Here is a 14,763-nt window from a genome sequence, read left to right on the forward strand (position 1 = left end):
CAAGATGAGCTGGCATTAAGCTTGTAGGCTTGCCGCCTAGCACAGGACGTTTTGAGGTTTTTTCCTCCCAGCAATAATGCAATAGGTTACTTGCAGGGATATCTCTATATATAAAAGGCACCACCAACGTTCTATGAAGCCTCCAGCCGGAAGTGTGAAGGGGGAGAGATATCCGGTTTCCCCATGAGTGTCTGCCCCTCTGTAACACAATCAAACGAAGGAAAACACAGCAAAGCACGAAATCAAATCGCTCTCTCTGTAACAGTGAAGGACTCAGAGGGGGGAGGGGAGAGAGAGCAGAAGCCCTCACTCTCTCTGTAACAGAAACACAGCACAGCAGGAAACTTAACACTGAAGGACTCGACTCCGAGGGGGGAGGGGACAGACAGCACAGGGGAAGGGAGAGAGGGCAGAGGGCAGGGACACACACACTCCCATATGCACACAGAAGAAAACCTTGCTAGCCCCCGTTTCATTTGCATCAGAAACGGGGCTTTTTTACTAGTTGTCAATATTGGTTCTTCAGCTTTATATTGAGTCCTGCATTAGAAGAAAGACAAGAGTTCAGGCCAGGAGAGCAAACTCCAGCCTTACAAATGGAACATAATTTCTGGCGCTCCGAGGCCAAAAGAAACAAAAAAATAAACCGAAACCGAACAGTCACAGAATCCAGTTTTATTGCTAAATACACGAAAATGGCTTTGCTTTCAGTAAAACAGTTGACATGCATAGGAGAAGGTAATCTTTGCTTCTTCCCACCTGAAACTCGTTAAAGGAGGAAATGGAAGGGGGTGCAGCCAGCCCTGAGCCTCCACATCTTACGCTCAACACCCCCCCTCCCCCCCCCGGCCTTAGTGTATTAACACATCCCTCCCCCGGTCCACTCTCCTCTTGACCCTTAGTGTCGCCCTTAAGGCTTTGTAGCAGCTGGTTACAAAATTATGCAAAAAGGCTAGAAATGGTCCGTAGTTCAGCTCCTAAAATTGTACCACGGACAGCAAGGGTTAGTAAAGGATCCAAGCCACCAGTTGCATAGAAAGGACGAGAGCAGCCAGAATACGTGAAGGGAGGACGCAAACCTATCCCTTGGTCAATTGAACCATTTCTCTGTCCACTCATAGACCAAACAACGCAGCATCCACAGAAGCCTTCAGAACAGCATTGCCGGCTCCGATACAGTCAGCGAGTGTAGCCCCTGGCAAAAAAAAAAACAAAGAATGGAGGGTCTGTATGACTGCTTTCCTCGATGTCAGTGTGTGCCCATCTCTGTACACTAATCTATCACAAAAAGACCTTTCACATTCCCCACTCCTCACCTGCTCTCCCCTTCAGCCAGGCCACCGCCTTCCTCGCCAGCAGCTCCCATTCATCCCGCTGCTCTGCACCAGCCGTGTGCAGCCAAATCACAGCTAAAACTGTGGCCCAGACTGCAGGGTCCACACCCTGCAAAAAGAGACAGGAATTACTATCACATTACAGAGACAGCACACAGAATGCAGGAGGAATACAGGAACTGCTCTACTGAACATAAGCACGTAAGAGTAGCCATACTGGGTCAGACCAATGGTCCATGTAGCCCAGTATCTTGTTTTCCAAACAGTGGCCAAGCCAGGTCACAAGTACCTGGCAGAAACCCAAATCGTGGCAACATTCCATGTAGAACTCCAAAGAATAGCAAGATTCTGGAATCCTAGAGAGTGACAAGATTCCAAGCAGAATCTCAAAGAAGTAGCAACATTCTATACTACAAATCCCAGGGCAAGCAGTTGCTTTCCATATCTGCCTCAATGGCAGACTATGGACTTTTCCTCCAGGAATTTGTCCAAACCTTTTTTAAACCCAGATACGCTAACCGCTGTTATTACATCCTGCTCAAGATTCCTCTTGCCCAGTACCTTATCCCTGTCCGCAGGGGGCAGCAGTTGCTCCAAGAATGCGTGTAAGCAGTCACTTAACTCACCATTGCCTCAGGTACAAAACAGATTGTGAGCCCACTAGGGACAGGGAATGTACTTGAGTGTAATTCATCCTGGGAAAAGGCATGAGCGCTTAAATTAAAATGGGGGAAAGGATCATGGATTTGATATACCATCTTTCTGTACTACAACCAAAGTGGTTTACGTATATTCTATGCAGGTATTTTCTCTGTACCTAGGAGGTGCATGATTTGGGGGGGGGGGGGTTTGTACCTGGGGCAATGAGTTGTCCAGCCAGTGGTTCTCAGCCCACAGCACTAACCATTAGGCTCCTCCTCCACTCTGGAGGGACACAGAGAGGTGCCACTGCCAGTTCAGGGATACGGTGAAAAATCACAAGTAGAGCGGAGGAAACGCACGTGAATTTCGCATCACCAATGCAACCATGGGCTTTGTGGGTTGCTTGCATTTCTTCTAGCGTTGTATTTTTAAAGAACGGGATGACAAGCAAGGTCACTGATGCCACCTTTCCCACCCTTCCTAAACCAACCCAAAACCCTCCTCCCTCACCACCAGCCCCTGCTGTCAAGTGCTCTTACTGGGTTGGGCATCTTGGCTTTGAGCTCGGCCTCCGATGTGCCTATGACGGAAGCTAAGGAGCCGCTGAGGGTCCAAGAGCCATCCGCGTTTTGCAGGGAAATGAGTTTCACGAGGGGAGAATCCAGGCACTGAGGGGAGACGTCTTCTTCTCCTACAGTAAAGAAAAAGAGGGGCATGAGATACTGCAAAGGAGACAGAGACAAATCCATGGAGTGTACAAGGAACAAACCTAAGAGGGCGGAGGGATGAGAAACGTTAGACAGGGAAAGTTTCAATAACTCTCTCTCTTGCTTTGACTGTGGTTCCAACGCCCTGACTTTTACAGGAATGAGCAAGAGCCTCAGTACCTAAGGACACTGGAGGAGGGGAGGCTGCACTCTCCCCATTTTAATTACACCCTTAAATATTTTCCGTGCAGTGACAAGCACCTAAGAAAAACCACCCACCCCAAAATACCGCTGGGGCCTAGATGGACACTACTACTACTATTTAGCATTTCTATAGCGCTACAAAGCGTATGCAGCGCTGCACAAACATAGAAAAAAGACAGTCCCTGCTCAAAGAGCTTACAATCTAATAGACAAAAATAAAGCAAGCAAATCAATTAATGTGGGGGAGTGGTTACAAGTCAAAAGCAATGTTAAAGAGGTGGGCTTTCAATCTAGATTTAAAAATGGTCAAGTATGGGGCAGTAATATTCCAGTAAGATGTGTAAATAAAAAACGTAAAGCAAGACGGTCAATATATTGTACATGGATTTTCAGAAGGCACTTGGCAACATGAAAGACTCCTTATGATGAAGCCACAACTTAAGTACTGCAAGCAGTTCTGGGTAAGCTGGACACCTTGGGCAAAGACGGGCAGTGCTTGACCGCACCGTAACAAACAGTATTCAATCTTGTCAAAAGAGGACCCTGTCCTTCTCTGATATCATAACCATTTCTAGAACTGGGCAACTGGAAAAGTAGAACATTAGAAATTACCTGAGTCAGCCACCCTGAGGCAGCGACTGTCAGTGGCCTTCTTCCTAAAACTGGCAGCTTCCACCTGCATCTTACAACGTGGCGTATATTTCATGCACATACGTGTTCCGAGAAGTTTCTTCCCCGTTGGCATAGAGCAACCATACGCTGTGGGGGGGAAGAGGAGAAAAGAACTGTACAAATGAATGTAGCCTTCAGCTGTAGCCTGGGACTGGCAGTCTCGGTGTGAAGGAGAGATGTTGGTAGGCAAGTGGTCTATAAATTCCCAGAATGCACTTGGATTGGGGGGGGGGGGGGGGAGGGAGTGTCATTTTCCAAAATGAATAATTCAGAGGTGATCCCTCCTCTCATCTTTGGCAAATTCTTGATTGGAAAAAGAGACATTTAAGTACATGTACATAAGTAATGCCATACTGGAAAAAGACCAAGGGTCCATCGAGCCCAGCATCCTGTCCTTGACAGCGGCTAATCCAGGCCAAGGGCACCTGGCAAGCTTCCCAAACGTACAAACATTCTATACATGTTATTCCTGGAATTGTGGAATTTCCCTAAGTCCATTTAGTAGCAGTTTATGGACTTGTCCTTTAGGAAACCGTCCAACCCCTTTTTAAACTCTGCTAAGCTAACCGCCTTCACCACTTTCTCCGGCAACGAATTCCAGAGTTTAATTATATGTTGGGTGAAGAAAAATTTTTTCCGATTTGTTTTAAATTTACTACACTGTAGTTTCATCGCATGCCCCCTAGTCCTAGTATTTTTGGAAAGTGTGAACAGACGCTTCACATCCACCTGTTCCACTCCACTCATTATTTTATATACCTCTATCATGTCTCCCCTTTGTGTGCAGAAGGGAGGGATAGTTACCTGGCAGATCTGACAGACACAAAGGAGACAAGTTATCAACATGGGCTACCGTGAAGACATGTTATTTTCCTGTTAACCTGGGCTATTAGGAACAGGTCTCATTCCACAAAATGGAAGCCTGGACTAAAACAGCACAAATTGTGGTAAAATAACCCATCTTAGCGGCCGCCCGCTTTGATAACTTCCCACCTTAAGCTGTTATGTGACTGAATATCCAGTTTAACTAGACAAAGTGCTGCTCAACACTACCCCCGTGTGTTTAAATTCTGAAATTCATATTTCTAAGATGGATCCAGAGAATTGAAAGATGCCTCTCTGTTAGTTTGATCTTGTAAAAAAAAAAAAAAAAATTTTCGTAGCTTGGATTTCTTGCACTTCTCCCACGGATGTGTAAGCCTGGAATTTTTGCTCTCTTGGGGGCAGGGTCTCCAAATGGAATTGTTTTGTGCATAACAACCAAAAAAAACCAACAAAAACCTGCAAGAAGAGTCTTTAATCTATGTGCGGTCTTATCCACATACACCTTGCAGCAAGGGCACAAGATCAAATATACAGGGGGGACAAAATTCCCTGGGCCTCAAAGGGGGGCCTGGCACCGCAGTCCCACCCGCCCTCCGTCGTCGATGGCAGTAATCAGCAGTCACAGAAGTTCCAGAGTGCGTAACTGCAAGGGGTTGAGGACCTGGAAGGGACATGGGCAGGTCGGGGGGGGGGTGTTTGGCAGTAGCATGCATGGGTTGCAGAGTATCTAAAATCATATTACATTATGACACTTACCTCCTGAATTCAGTGTGGTTTACAAAATAAGAAACTGGGCATTCCCAGGAAATTATTAAATAATGCTATTTAAAAAAAAAAAAAGTCAGTAAACTTTAGGGCCCAAACGGAAGGCAGTCAGTTATTAAGTACGCTAGGCAAAAGCTTTGCTAAAACCTAAATCCACCACATCTAGCGCTCTCCCTCAATCCAACTCTCTGGCCAGCCAGTCAAAGAAATTAGCAAAATTCATCTGACAAGAAGAATCAGATTCATTTCTATATCGTGATTTCAACTGCACAAGGCAGGCGGGTCCCACTGGGAATCTCACAGAACCTGCCTGCCCTTTGCAACTGAAGCTACAATATTGCTGTAGCGCCCCCTGCAGGTAGGGAAATGGATAGCAGGCTCCTGAGTGCCTTGGAGGAATGTTAGATAAACTGTTCTACCGTATTGTGCGTCTCTGTGTACAGGCCTTCTGCCGTCAGCCAGGCACGAGATATGTAACCGTACAGTCCTTATGATTTCCTCCTTGCTGGGGGAGGAGGGGTGTTATCAGTTCCTTCTCATACAGCTGGTGAAAGAAACCACAAGCTAGAGATAAGAATCAACTTACATAAACCCATGATCAAACACCACAGAGACGACCAGTGCGTTTTTTTTTCTAGCGAAAAAGGTGCCGGCACTCAAATGCCAGGCCACCCTTCAGGGGTGGGGGCGATCACTGAGGGACCCACCCCCACAATAGCCAGGCCCCCCTGCAACCAGTCACAGAATCTACGATGGCAGAATTTGTGTGTACGGTCTGAGCTCTTTCATTAAAACTCGGGGACCTGGGTCAATTTTAGTAGACAATGGAAAAGGTGCCGGTACTCAGCACCCCGTCAAGAAAAGCCCTGGAGATGACTATGAGAGCAATTTTCAGGACCAGACCGATCCATCCATCGATGACCTTACGATCAAAGCAAAACTCAAAACAATCCAGGAGCATAGCAACTGGCAAGAAAAGGCTCTGAGGCTTAGCTTTCTTATCACACGGTGAGGGAAAGTTTTTGAGTCATTTGCATGCATGTGTGGTGTAAATAAAATGGGTCTCTTCTGAGATACTGACCAGCAAAAAGGTACTCAAGATGACATGACAATAAGGATTTTGCTGGTAGGCATCCAGATAGTGACTTTCATGATGTATTTAAGGCACATAATGAAGAATTCGTCAATAAATCTTCTGGAGGAGGTGTTAATCACTCAGAGAGGAAATTACAAATATTAAAACATTCTGCACAAAAATCTGCAATTTTCTGGACACTCAGCATAAACAAGCAGCAAGATCAGCAATTCCAGCCAACCAGGGCTGGGATTGGCACCCCTCAGCATAGCAAGGCAGACATTAGTTACCCCAGTGCTGCCATGAATGGATTCTTTCCTCCCCTGCCCCAGACCTCTGAATAAAGTGAAGATCAACAAACCCCATTACAGCAGGGCCAGGAATTTGGGGTGGGGGGGATTAGCATCTCCTCAACTCAAGCCTCACCTACTGCTGCTAATGGAATATCCCTGCGGGTCAGCGGGCCCTGGATAGGCTGGTTTAAGTCCTTGTTCACAGCCACGTAGGCGGTCAGAGAGGAAACGACCCCAGACTGAAGGCTGGTCTCCAGGATCCTCTTCACCACCTCCTCAGAGCGACTGTCGGGGCTGCGCTCCAGGTCCATAATCAGGGATTTTGCAGCCAGGCGATGGATGGTGGCCCTGGGCAAGAGGTGACAGAAGTGAGGGGACAGCTAAGGAGGAGGACGTAGAGAAAAAATTAAGGCATGGACCCTCACGAGATTTTAACCAGTTAACTCCGTCAAGATTTCAGTTGTGGTCAAGTAGCTAAATTTGGGACGAAATATCCAGTTAAATCTGACTGCACTGAGCTTTTGTGGTTAGATTTAAAACAGCTGTTCGTGCAGCTGGATTTAGGTGGGCAAATGAAGCTGATGTGCACTGAATATTGTTTGAAAGCCCCTCCCTGTATGCCCTCCCCCCCCCCCCCCCCCCAATGTAGCGGCTCATTTTTACCTGGATTTTAGCTGGGCAAAGTTGGGGGACAGGAGAATTTTAATTGGTTAGGTTTGTGTGGTTACAAGCTGATTTAAACTGCATAAAATCTTCAATAATTTAACTGAGATTTACCGGTGGAGGGAGACCTAGACAAAAAGATTACCTGGACGTTTTCTCTAGCTGGAGCTGCAGTTGGTTTCTGAAAGTCTCCTCCCTGTAGGTGTATTCCAGAGAAACCGCTCCCTGCGCTGTCTCATCTACCTAATATAGAGAGCGACAGGGAAGACAAATCCTGAGACCGAGGGAGACAGAGTACCACGAAAGAAACAAATTCAGAGCCGCAATTCTTCCTGCGCCATGCAAAAAAATCGAAAGAGATCAGAGATGCCCAGTTACCAGAACAGAGAGAAAAAAAGGTCAAAGAAATTGTCAAATCCTTGGAGACGGAGCAACAATGATACAATGACCACGATACCATGGGGTTTGAGCAGGGACTATACAGACCGGCATCTGAACCCAGGAACACACTTTGCTATTTCTTTTCTTACAATTCCTGGTCAATTATTCAGCTGGCAGTGGTCAGCATTTTTTTTTTTTAATGCCGAATACCACAGTTTGAATAAAGCCCCAGATACTCAGTGCCAACACCTATGCAGATACTGCCAGGTACAATATTCAGCCCACCGGTTAGCTAACCGGGTAGTGGGCTGAATATCAGGATAGCTCCTTCTGATCCCCCACCCTCACTCAGCATTCCACCTCCCATACCCCCAACCCCATGATCCTAGCCTCCCTCCGCTCGACTCCCCCAACCCCCAAAATCCCCTTGTAGGTCCCTGTGTACTTACTTTAGGGTTCCTGGTGGTATAGCGGGTGGTTTGGGCAGGAACAATCCCCAGCCGCTCCTGTCCATGCTGGATCCGGCTGCAAAATGGCCGCCATGACCGCTAACGGAGCCTCTTCTACCCGGTTAAAGTCGTTTGAATATTGGGCCCTTCATTTACATAGGCAAACAGTAAGGCCCAGAAAGTCTCTCTGAATTGAGGGACAGAGAGAAGCACCACTCACCTTTCCCTTTAAAAGGGAGTAGATAATTGACCTCTGACCCCTAAAGATCGCAGTGGGGAGTCTAGAGACCAAGACAGTCTCCAGTCCAGGAGGAAGGGTCCACTGCAGGGAGACATTCTTCACTGCCGGCTGTAATGAGGCCTTCAGAGACCGCAGGGCCTGTGGGAGAGATGAGAGGAAGTGAGGCCTTCAGAGACCGCAGGGCCCGTGGGAGAGATGAGAGGAAGTGAGGCCTTCAGAGACCGCAGGGCCCATGGGAGAGATGAGAGGAAGTGAGGCCTTCAGAGACCGCAGGGCCCGTGGGAGAGATGAGAGGAAGTGAGGCCTTCAGAGACCGCAGGGCCCGTGGGAGAGATGAAAGGAAGTGAGGCCTTCAGAGACCGCATGACCTGTGGGTGAGATGAGAGGGGCCAAACAGTGACAGCCACATTAGCTGATTCCTAGACAAGTATTACTACAACCAGTGACCATCAAGAGTTACTGGAGTTATAACTAGCTCTTTGCAGTTCGTACTTAGTCTGAAAAAATACAACTGGTTGTATTACAAAGAGTTGACTAGTAAGAGAATATAAAGTCTCTGTGGAAAGGCATCTCTTACGGAGGATTGAATTTGTCGTGCAAGGTTGGGTGTGCTGCTCACTGTCAGCAGGGAGGGACAACCGAGCACAGTGAAAGTGAGGAAACGTGTCCAGGACTCCCACCTTCGGCTGCATTCGCTCCTTGCCTGTGATGAACTCCGCAGTGCCACCAGCTGCCTGAGAGATGCCCTTGACGAGGGCCGTGGAGGCCCCCTCCCCGATCCCAAAGCCGAAGCATCTGCAGGAAGAACAGAGAATGCGAAATGAGGCAAAGAGCAAAGGGATGAGAATACAGAGCCAAGGAAGTTAGGGGGACATGTCCAAGGACACCATTATTGGATACAGGGACAGTCCATGCTTATAATTACCGGTGCTTGTCGGCATTCTGGCTAACTTTTGCAATCACTGCCTTGGTGTTTCTGACTTCTCCGTCGGTGAAAAGAAAGAGCTGAAAGGAAAAGTTGGGAAAATAACACCAGCATAGCTGTTGATCTAATCAATAAAGTCACCCTTCAGGAGAGAGGATCTTCCCCAACCATGGCGATACTTTCCTGCTGCAGGAAAACATTGTGGGCAATCTCTAGCCAGGCACCAATATGGGGAAATGTGTCCTTATCATGAATGATCCAGGGACTTTTCATCTCAAATGCATCAAACTCTACACCTGATCTAGAAGAGATTCTCTGTTGGGTCCAGTCAGGGCTTTTTTGAGGGGGTACTGAGTACCAGCACCTTTTCTATTGTCTGCTAAAATTGACCCATGGTTCCCAAGCTTTAATGAAAGAGCTCAGGCTCTACACAACAATTCTGTCTTGCCATAGAATCTGCGACTGGTTACAGGGGGTCTGGCTATTGTGGGGTGGGTTCCTCAGTGATCACCCCACCCCTGAAGGGTGGCCTGGCATTTGAGTGCCGCACCTTTTTCGCTAGAAAAAAAATGCACTGGGTCCAGTACTAGCAACAACATCATCCCATCTCCCCTGTAACTCTTACCTGTCGCGGATGCCCTGGTTTCCCAGCTGTATCGTAAATGTGTTTCAGAGGTTCTAAGATTTCAGTTCCTCCAAGGTCATCGGACATCGTCTTCATTTTCTCCAGGGCCGACTCCATGGTTTGTTGGGTGTATGCCACACTCTCCCTGACAGGTGAACAATCACCAGTTGGAAACGGCAACTAAAAGGGCCACAGAATCCCACAGAAAGCCCAGTCGAAATGCAGCCTCTTGGATCCCGCATTGGATATTCATGAAACATCACCATACGAGACTAAGGGACCCTTTTTACTAAAGCTTAGGGCAAGCTAATGTATGCATTAGGTGCCATGTGGCCCACAGGTATAAAATCGGACACGTAGCATTTAGCACGTTTTAGTGAAAGGTCCTCTTCTAAGTAAATAAAACTCAAGAGGAGACGGGAAAGAATATCTGATAAAGCTGAAAGAGGCCGAGAAAGAAAGAATCTCTAAGAAGACAGCGAAGCTTATGCAAAATGATGTTGTATTGGTCTAGAAGATTTAGTGGTCAACAACATTGACCCGACACAGCCGTGTTTCATCCCACTGGCCTGCCTTAGGAGTCTTCTAATGTTGTTTCACTTGCTACAGTGAAGCCTATCAAATTCTATTTTCTGCTGCACTTCAAAAAACAATGGCGAGAAGCACTGAAAATAGCGCAGCACGCCAATAAACGCACTTCAAAAACTTCTCTCGGCTTGTGCAACTCGTCCATGGTCCGAAAAGAATAGGCCAATCCAAACAACATTAGAAGACTCCTAAGGCAGGCCAGTGGGACAAAACACGTCCATGTCGAGTCACTGTTGTTCACCAATACATCATCTAGACCAGTACAGCATCATCGTTTCAGTCACCTTCACTATCTTTGTAGAGATTTTATCTCTGCGAGGTTTTTGTTCTTCAGTAAAGAAGTTAGAATGACAGAAATCCACCAAAAAACCCATTTTCCCCTATAACCTTTCCCTGCACCACACCATCGGTAATGCTCCTTTCCTTGGAGTGGACAGTATCATTTTTCAATATTTTTCCAATATAGAATTATGTATGTTCCAGGTTAAGCAAAATGGCCACCAGCCAGTCGGTTCCAAATCACCACAGCAGTAACAAATGATGTCTGCTGACCAGGGTTTCCAATGCCATGTTGCCATCCAAATACCCTTTTCAAAATGGCAAGGTAGCAAAAGACCCTTTTACTGCAGAAGATGACCAGAGGTCCAGGACATTTATTACCAAACACTATTCCAATTCCCATTCTTCCCATCTCCTTCTCTCTGCCCTTCCCCTCTTCTCCCACCAGGACACTCACGGGAAAAAAGAGTCATAGGTAGATCCGAAGCTAAAGATATTGAAGTAGCAGCCAACTGGTAAACTCTTCAGCAGCAGAAAGAGCGTCTCCTGAAACAGGACAAACACACATGAGATCATACTGGAAATGGAGACAGAATGAGAGGGTGTCCCAGGAGACTGCCTCTCAGACACCCAGAACCCATAAGACCATCAGAGGACAAAAGAGAGTATGCAGTGCAAGGACAGATGAAGAGACATCAAAAAGTTTGAAGACCATGATGGAGACAGTTTGTTGGAAAGGGTAGAGAGAGAGGGAGAGAGAGAGCTCAGAGACACGTCAAGGACAGAAGAAACTCAGAGGCCCAAGATTGTGCAGGGTACCTTGGCGCTGTCAATGCGCGTAGGTGAGTTCTCAGCATCACCCATTGTGCACCCCATACTTCCAGAACAATCTATAAGGAAGATGAACTCCCCACAGTCAGACTGCTCCTCAGCTTCAGGGAAACGTGGGTAGAAACTCAACATCATGGCTGTCTCTGACATCAAGGAATCTTCCAGAATCAGATAACATGAGAGATACATTGACAGAACATTAGAAGAGTGTATATAACATTACTTACACAGATCCTGGAGAAGGAAAATGTGAGAGATTTCACGTTCCTACAAAGGGAACAAGGCTTATGAGGTCAGTTCACCAATTCTATTTGTGTGTGTATATATGATTATGTGTTTCTAAAAACATTGGTCCACTTCCCACTTCCTCTGATACCCACCAACACTTTGCCCAGGATAGCATCGGCTACCATAGAACTTGAAACAGGGCTGGAGATTGGTTTGCTTGGCCTCCTCCAACCCAAAAGATATATCAGGCAGAGGAGATGAATTGCACATGAGCATTTCTACAAGGGATTCCTTATCACTGATGAATGTGATAAGAAAGGAGACACATCTTTTAGGAGATGCAGGGTCCCTTCCCCAAAGGGTTACAGACACAGGATGGGGAGTTGGGGCTTTGTAGTGGAATCTGTCTGTTGACTGACTGACCTGCTTTGGCGTTGGGTATCCCCCACTCCAAGTTGACACTGGGTTTGTTCACCTCCTCATAGTACATCAACAGCTCCACATCACGATCAAACTGGTGCCCGGGGCCCAGGGAGATCTGAGAGGGCGGGAGAAGGGTAGTAGAGAGAGTCAAAAAGTGAGGTAGAGAATGTCACAGGTGGAGAGAGAGAGAAAGTCAAATTATAGTGCTAAAAGTCACAGCAGTGCTGGGATAGCTTCTGACACTTCCCCAGGGAAAGGGGAAAAAAGGGTGAAGGTACAGGAAGTGTATGAAAGGAGAAGAGGATCTGAGGGGGGTGGGGTGGGGTGGGGTGGAGAGATGCGTATGGGGTTAGGGTGTGTCTTTGGCTCCATACCTGCGCTGTGGTCTTGTCATCCTTTGTGTACCGCAGGGGGGTGAGGCTGCAGTTAGATTCCACCCGGGCGATGCCATATGGAGACTGGAGACTCACTGATAGCTCCAGAGTGTAGGGAAGACTCCCCTTAGGGGCCCGAGGGATGTTGGCAGTCACACTTTGTGTCTGTTCATCTGCAAAAGGGAAGGTAGAAGAAAGGGTTAAACCGCCAAGGGTGAAGAACCTCCACGCAGCAAGAGGGTTAAATCTTGCCTCAGTTGAGCTCTGACACACTTCCAGTCACTGATGGAGTTTTCCAGAAATGGATATTATTTGAGAACGAAGAAAAAACTTGTGATAATCCTGTATACAAATCTCTCCTTTCTCCTATAATTAAGACTCATAGCCAGTGCATTTTTTTCTAGCAAAAAAAGGTGCTGGTACTCAAATGCCAGGCCACCCTTCAGGGGTGAGTTGATCACTGAGGGACCCACCCCACAATAGCCAGGCCCCCTGCAACCAGTCACAGAATCTATGACAAGGCAGAATTGGTGTGTAGAGCTCTTTCGTTAAAACTTGGGGTCCATGGGTCAAAATTTTAGCAGATAATGAAAAAGGTGCCGGTACTCAGTACCCCCTCAAAAAAAGCCCTGCTCATAGCATCCCACACCCACCCATGTCTTCTGGAATACAGACTGTAGTATGTGTTTATGAGATGCAACGTATAACTAGTAACGAAGTCAGCCACCTGTACAACCCAATAGGCCTGTGCTGAGAGTGTGTATAGTGTGCGGGGGGAGGGTCAAAGGATAGTGTTTTCTGTGTATGGTGGATCAGTGTGGGGTCCTCTTACCTTGTGGAGTGTACCTTGGGTTCAGCACCGCTGGTAATACGAACCGCACTGCCCCGTCAGCCTCCACAGGCAGCTCCTGGACAAATGCCAGCTTGACCTCAGCCTCCTGGCCCGGGGGCAGGTTCCCCACGCTGCAGCTGAAGATGTCACCAGAGCTCTCATCCTCCTCCAGCAAGAAGGCCTCCTTCCCCTGAGCTAGAGCATCCTCATAAGTCTGATGGGCCTGGGTTTGGGGGTCAAGAGACACAACAGTGTCACCAGGTAGGAGCTCATTCCTCTCATCCCTCAGAGCTCCAGAGCCAGGGGGCCTTACCCCTCTTGTATCCCAGAGCTATGCTTAGACAGCGACAGGCTGAGAGATATGACTTTGCCCCGTTGAATGCTGGGAGTTGTAATTTATGCTATAACACCAAGCCCTTGGGATTCAATAGGGCAAACCCAGGATCGGAAACTGCATGAAGACATCTAGCAAACCCCTAGTTTCATCTTTTCCCACTACACGAGGACTCGGAGGATTTTCACTGGCGTCCGTAATGAGGAGAAAACATTACAGGTGCCATACATATGATGACACAGACACTTTCCACCTGAATTAGGTGGACAAACACAACATTATTTCTCCTGCACAAAATCCACCAAAATGCCTGATCAACAATCACACAGTCCAGAACAGGTTTACCTGAGCTTCTCCTGGAAGCTTCTTCAGGTTTATATGAGCTTCTCATTGCCCAGCCCACACCCCTTAAAGAAAGAGTATCTCTCCAATTGTCAAAGGATCACAGCAAAGTCAATGGTTGGCAGCCATCTTGCCTGCTCTTCACCTTGTCCATTGCTACAGAGGTTAGACATCACAAAAAGAGACAGAGGGCAGGGAGAGCAAGAGAGAGAGCATATCTCCTCACCTTCTTCTTCTCCTGGATCTCAGCTACGATCCTCTTCCCGTCCACCAGGGCTTCGAAGCTGTAGACGGCCGAGTCAGCATCCATGGGGAAGACGAAAACGGCTTCCAAGGGATTCTGTTCCTCATTCTTGTATTTTAGAGTGGCCGAGACGTCAGCAACAAAACCTTTCACTTGTACGTCCACCGAGATACCCTTGAGAGGAACTGCAGAGATACAGACACACCCTACGTAAGAGAGGTCAGTAACACACTTATCTGTTCATCCCATGAAACAGCCCAGAGAGAGAGACTGCAGAGACACACACCCCATCCAACCCAGAGCAGTGATGCAACTAGTCTCCTCTGCGCTCACTGAAATATCCAAAAAAAAAAAAGAAAACTGGGCCAATATTCAGCTTGCAGTGGTTTCAAAGCTGCTGACAGCCACAGACTGAATTAAACACCCAACAGTCAGGGCCGGGCATAACCCAGGCAATAGCGACTACCAGAAGTTATCCATTTGCTGG

The 14,763-nt window shown here is 47.4% G+C and overlaps 1 protein-coding gene across 3 annotated transcripts in view; it reads right to left on the reverse strand.

The window, feature by feature from the left end:
• Nucleotides 1-653: 653 nt before the first annotated feature.
• LOC115457919 (von Willebrand factor A domain-containing protein 5A-like) overlaps nucleotides 654-14,763 on the reverse strand; it is a 28,010-nt gene continuing 13,900 nt past the window's right edge. The window contains exons 3-18 of one of the 3 annotated variants that reach the window (XM_030187620.1): nucleotides 14,259-14,461; nucleotides 13,357-13,579; nucleotides 12,525-12,697; nucleotides 12,151-12,265; nucleotides 11,488-11,657; nucleotides 11,126-11,214; nucleotides 9,802-9,946; nucleotides 9,177-9,256; nucleotides 8,932-9,046; nucleotides 8,231-8,389; nucleotides 7,326-7,423; nucleotides 6,651-6,883; nucleotides 3,500-3,646; nucleotides 2,516-2,667; nucleotides 1,317-1,443; nucleotides 654-1,195 (exon numbers count right to left, since the gene is read on the reverse strand). In XM_030187620.1, coding sequence (XP_030043480.1) covers nucleotides 1,116-1,195; nucleotides 1,317-1,443; nucleotides 2,516-2,667; nucleotides 3,500-3,646; nucleotides 6,651-6,883; nucleotides 7,326-7,423; nucleotides 8,231-8,389; nucleotides 8,932-9,046; nucleotides 9,177-9,256; nucleotides 9,802-9,946; nucleotides 11,126-11,214; nucleotides 11,488-11,657; nucleotides 12,151-12,265; nucleotides 12,525-12,697; nucleotides 13,357-13,579; nucleotides 14,259-14,461 — 2,309 coding nt within the window. In that variant the 3' untranslated portion in view covers nucleotides 654-1,115. Of the gene's footprint in view, nucleotides 1,196-1,316; nucleotides 1,444-2,515; nucleotides 2,668-3,499; nucleotides 3,647-6,650; nucleotides 6,884-7,325; nucleotides 7,424-8,230; nucleotides 8,390-8,450; nucleotides 8,574-8,931; nucleotides 9,047-9,176; nucleotides 9,257-9,801; nucleotides 9,947-11,125; nucleotides 11,215-11,487; nucleotides 11,658-12,150; nucleotides 12,266-12,524; nucleotides 12,698-13,356; nucleotides 13,580-14,258; nucleotides 14,462-14,763 lie in introns of those variants that run through there. The other 2 variants (XM_030187621.1, XM_030187622.1) reach the window with 2 other exon arrangements.

The sequence above is a fragment of the Microcaecilia unicolor genome, chromosome 14, assembly GCF_901765095.1.
Source record: "Microcaecilia unicolor chromosome 14, aMicUni1.1, whole genome shotgun sequence".
Classification (NCBI taxonomy): Eukaryota; Metazoa; Chordata; class Amphibia; order Gymnophiona; family Siphonopidae; genus Microcaecilia; species Microcaecilia unicolor.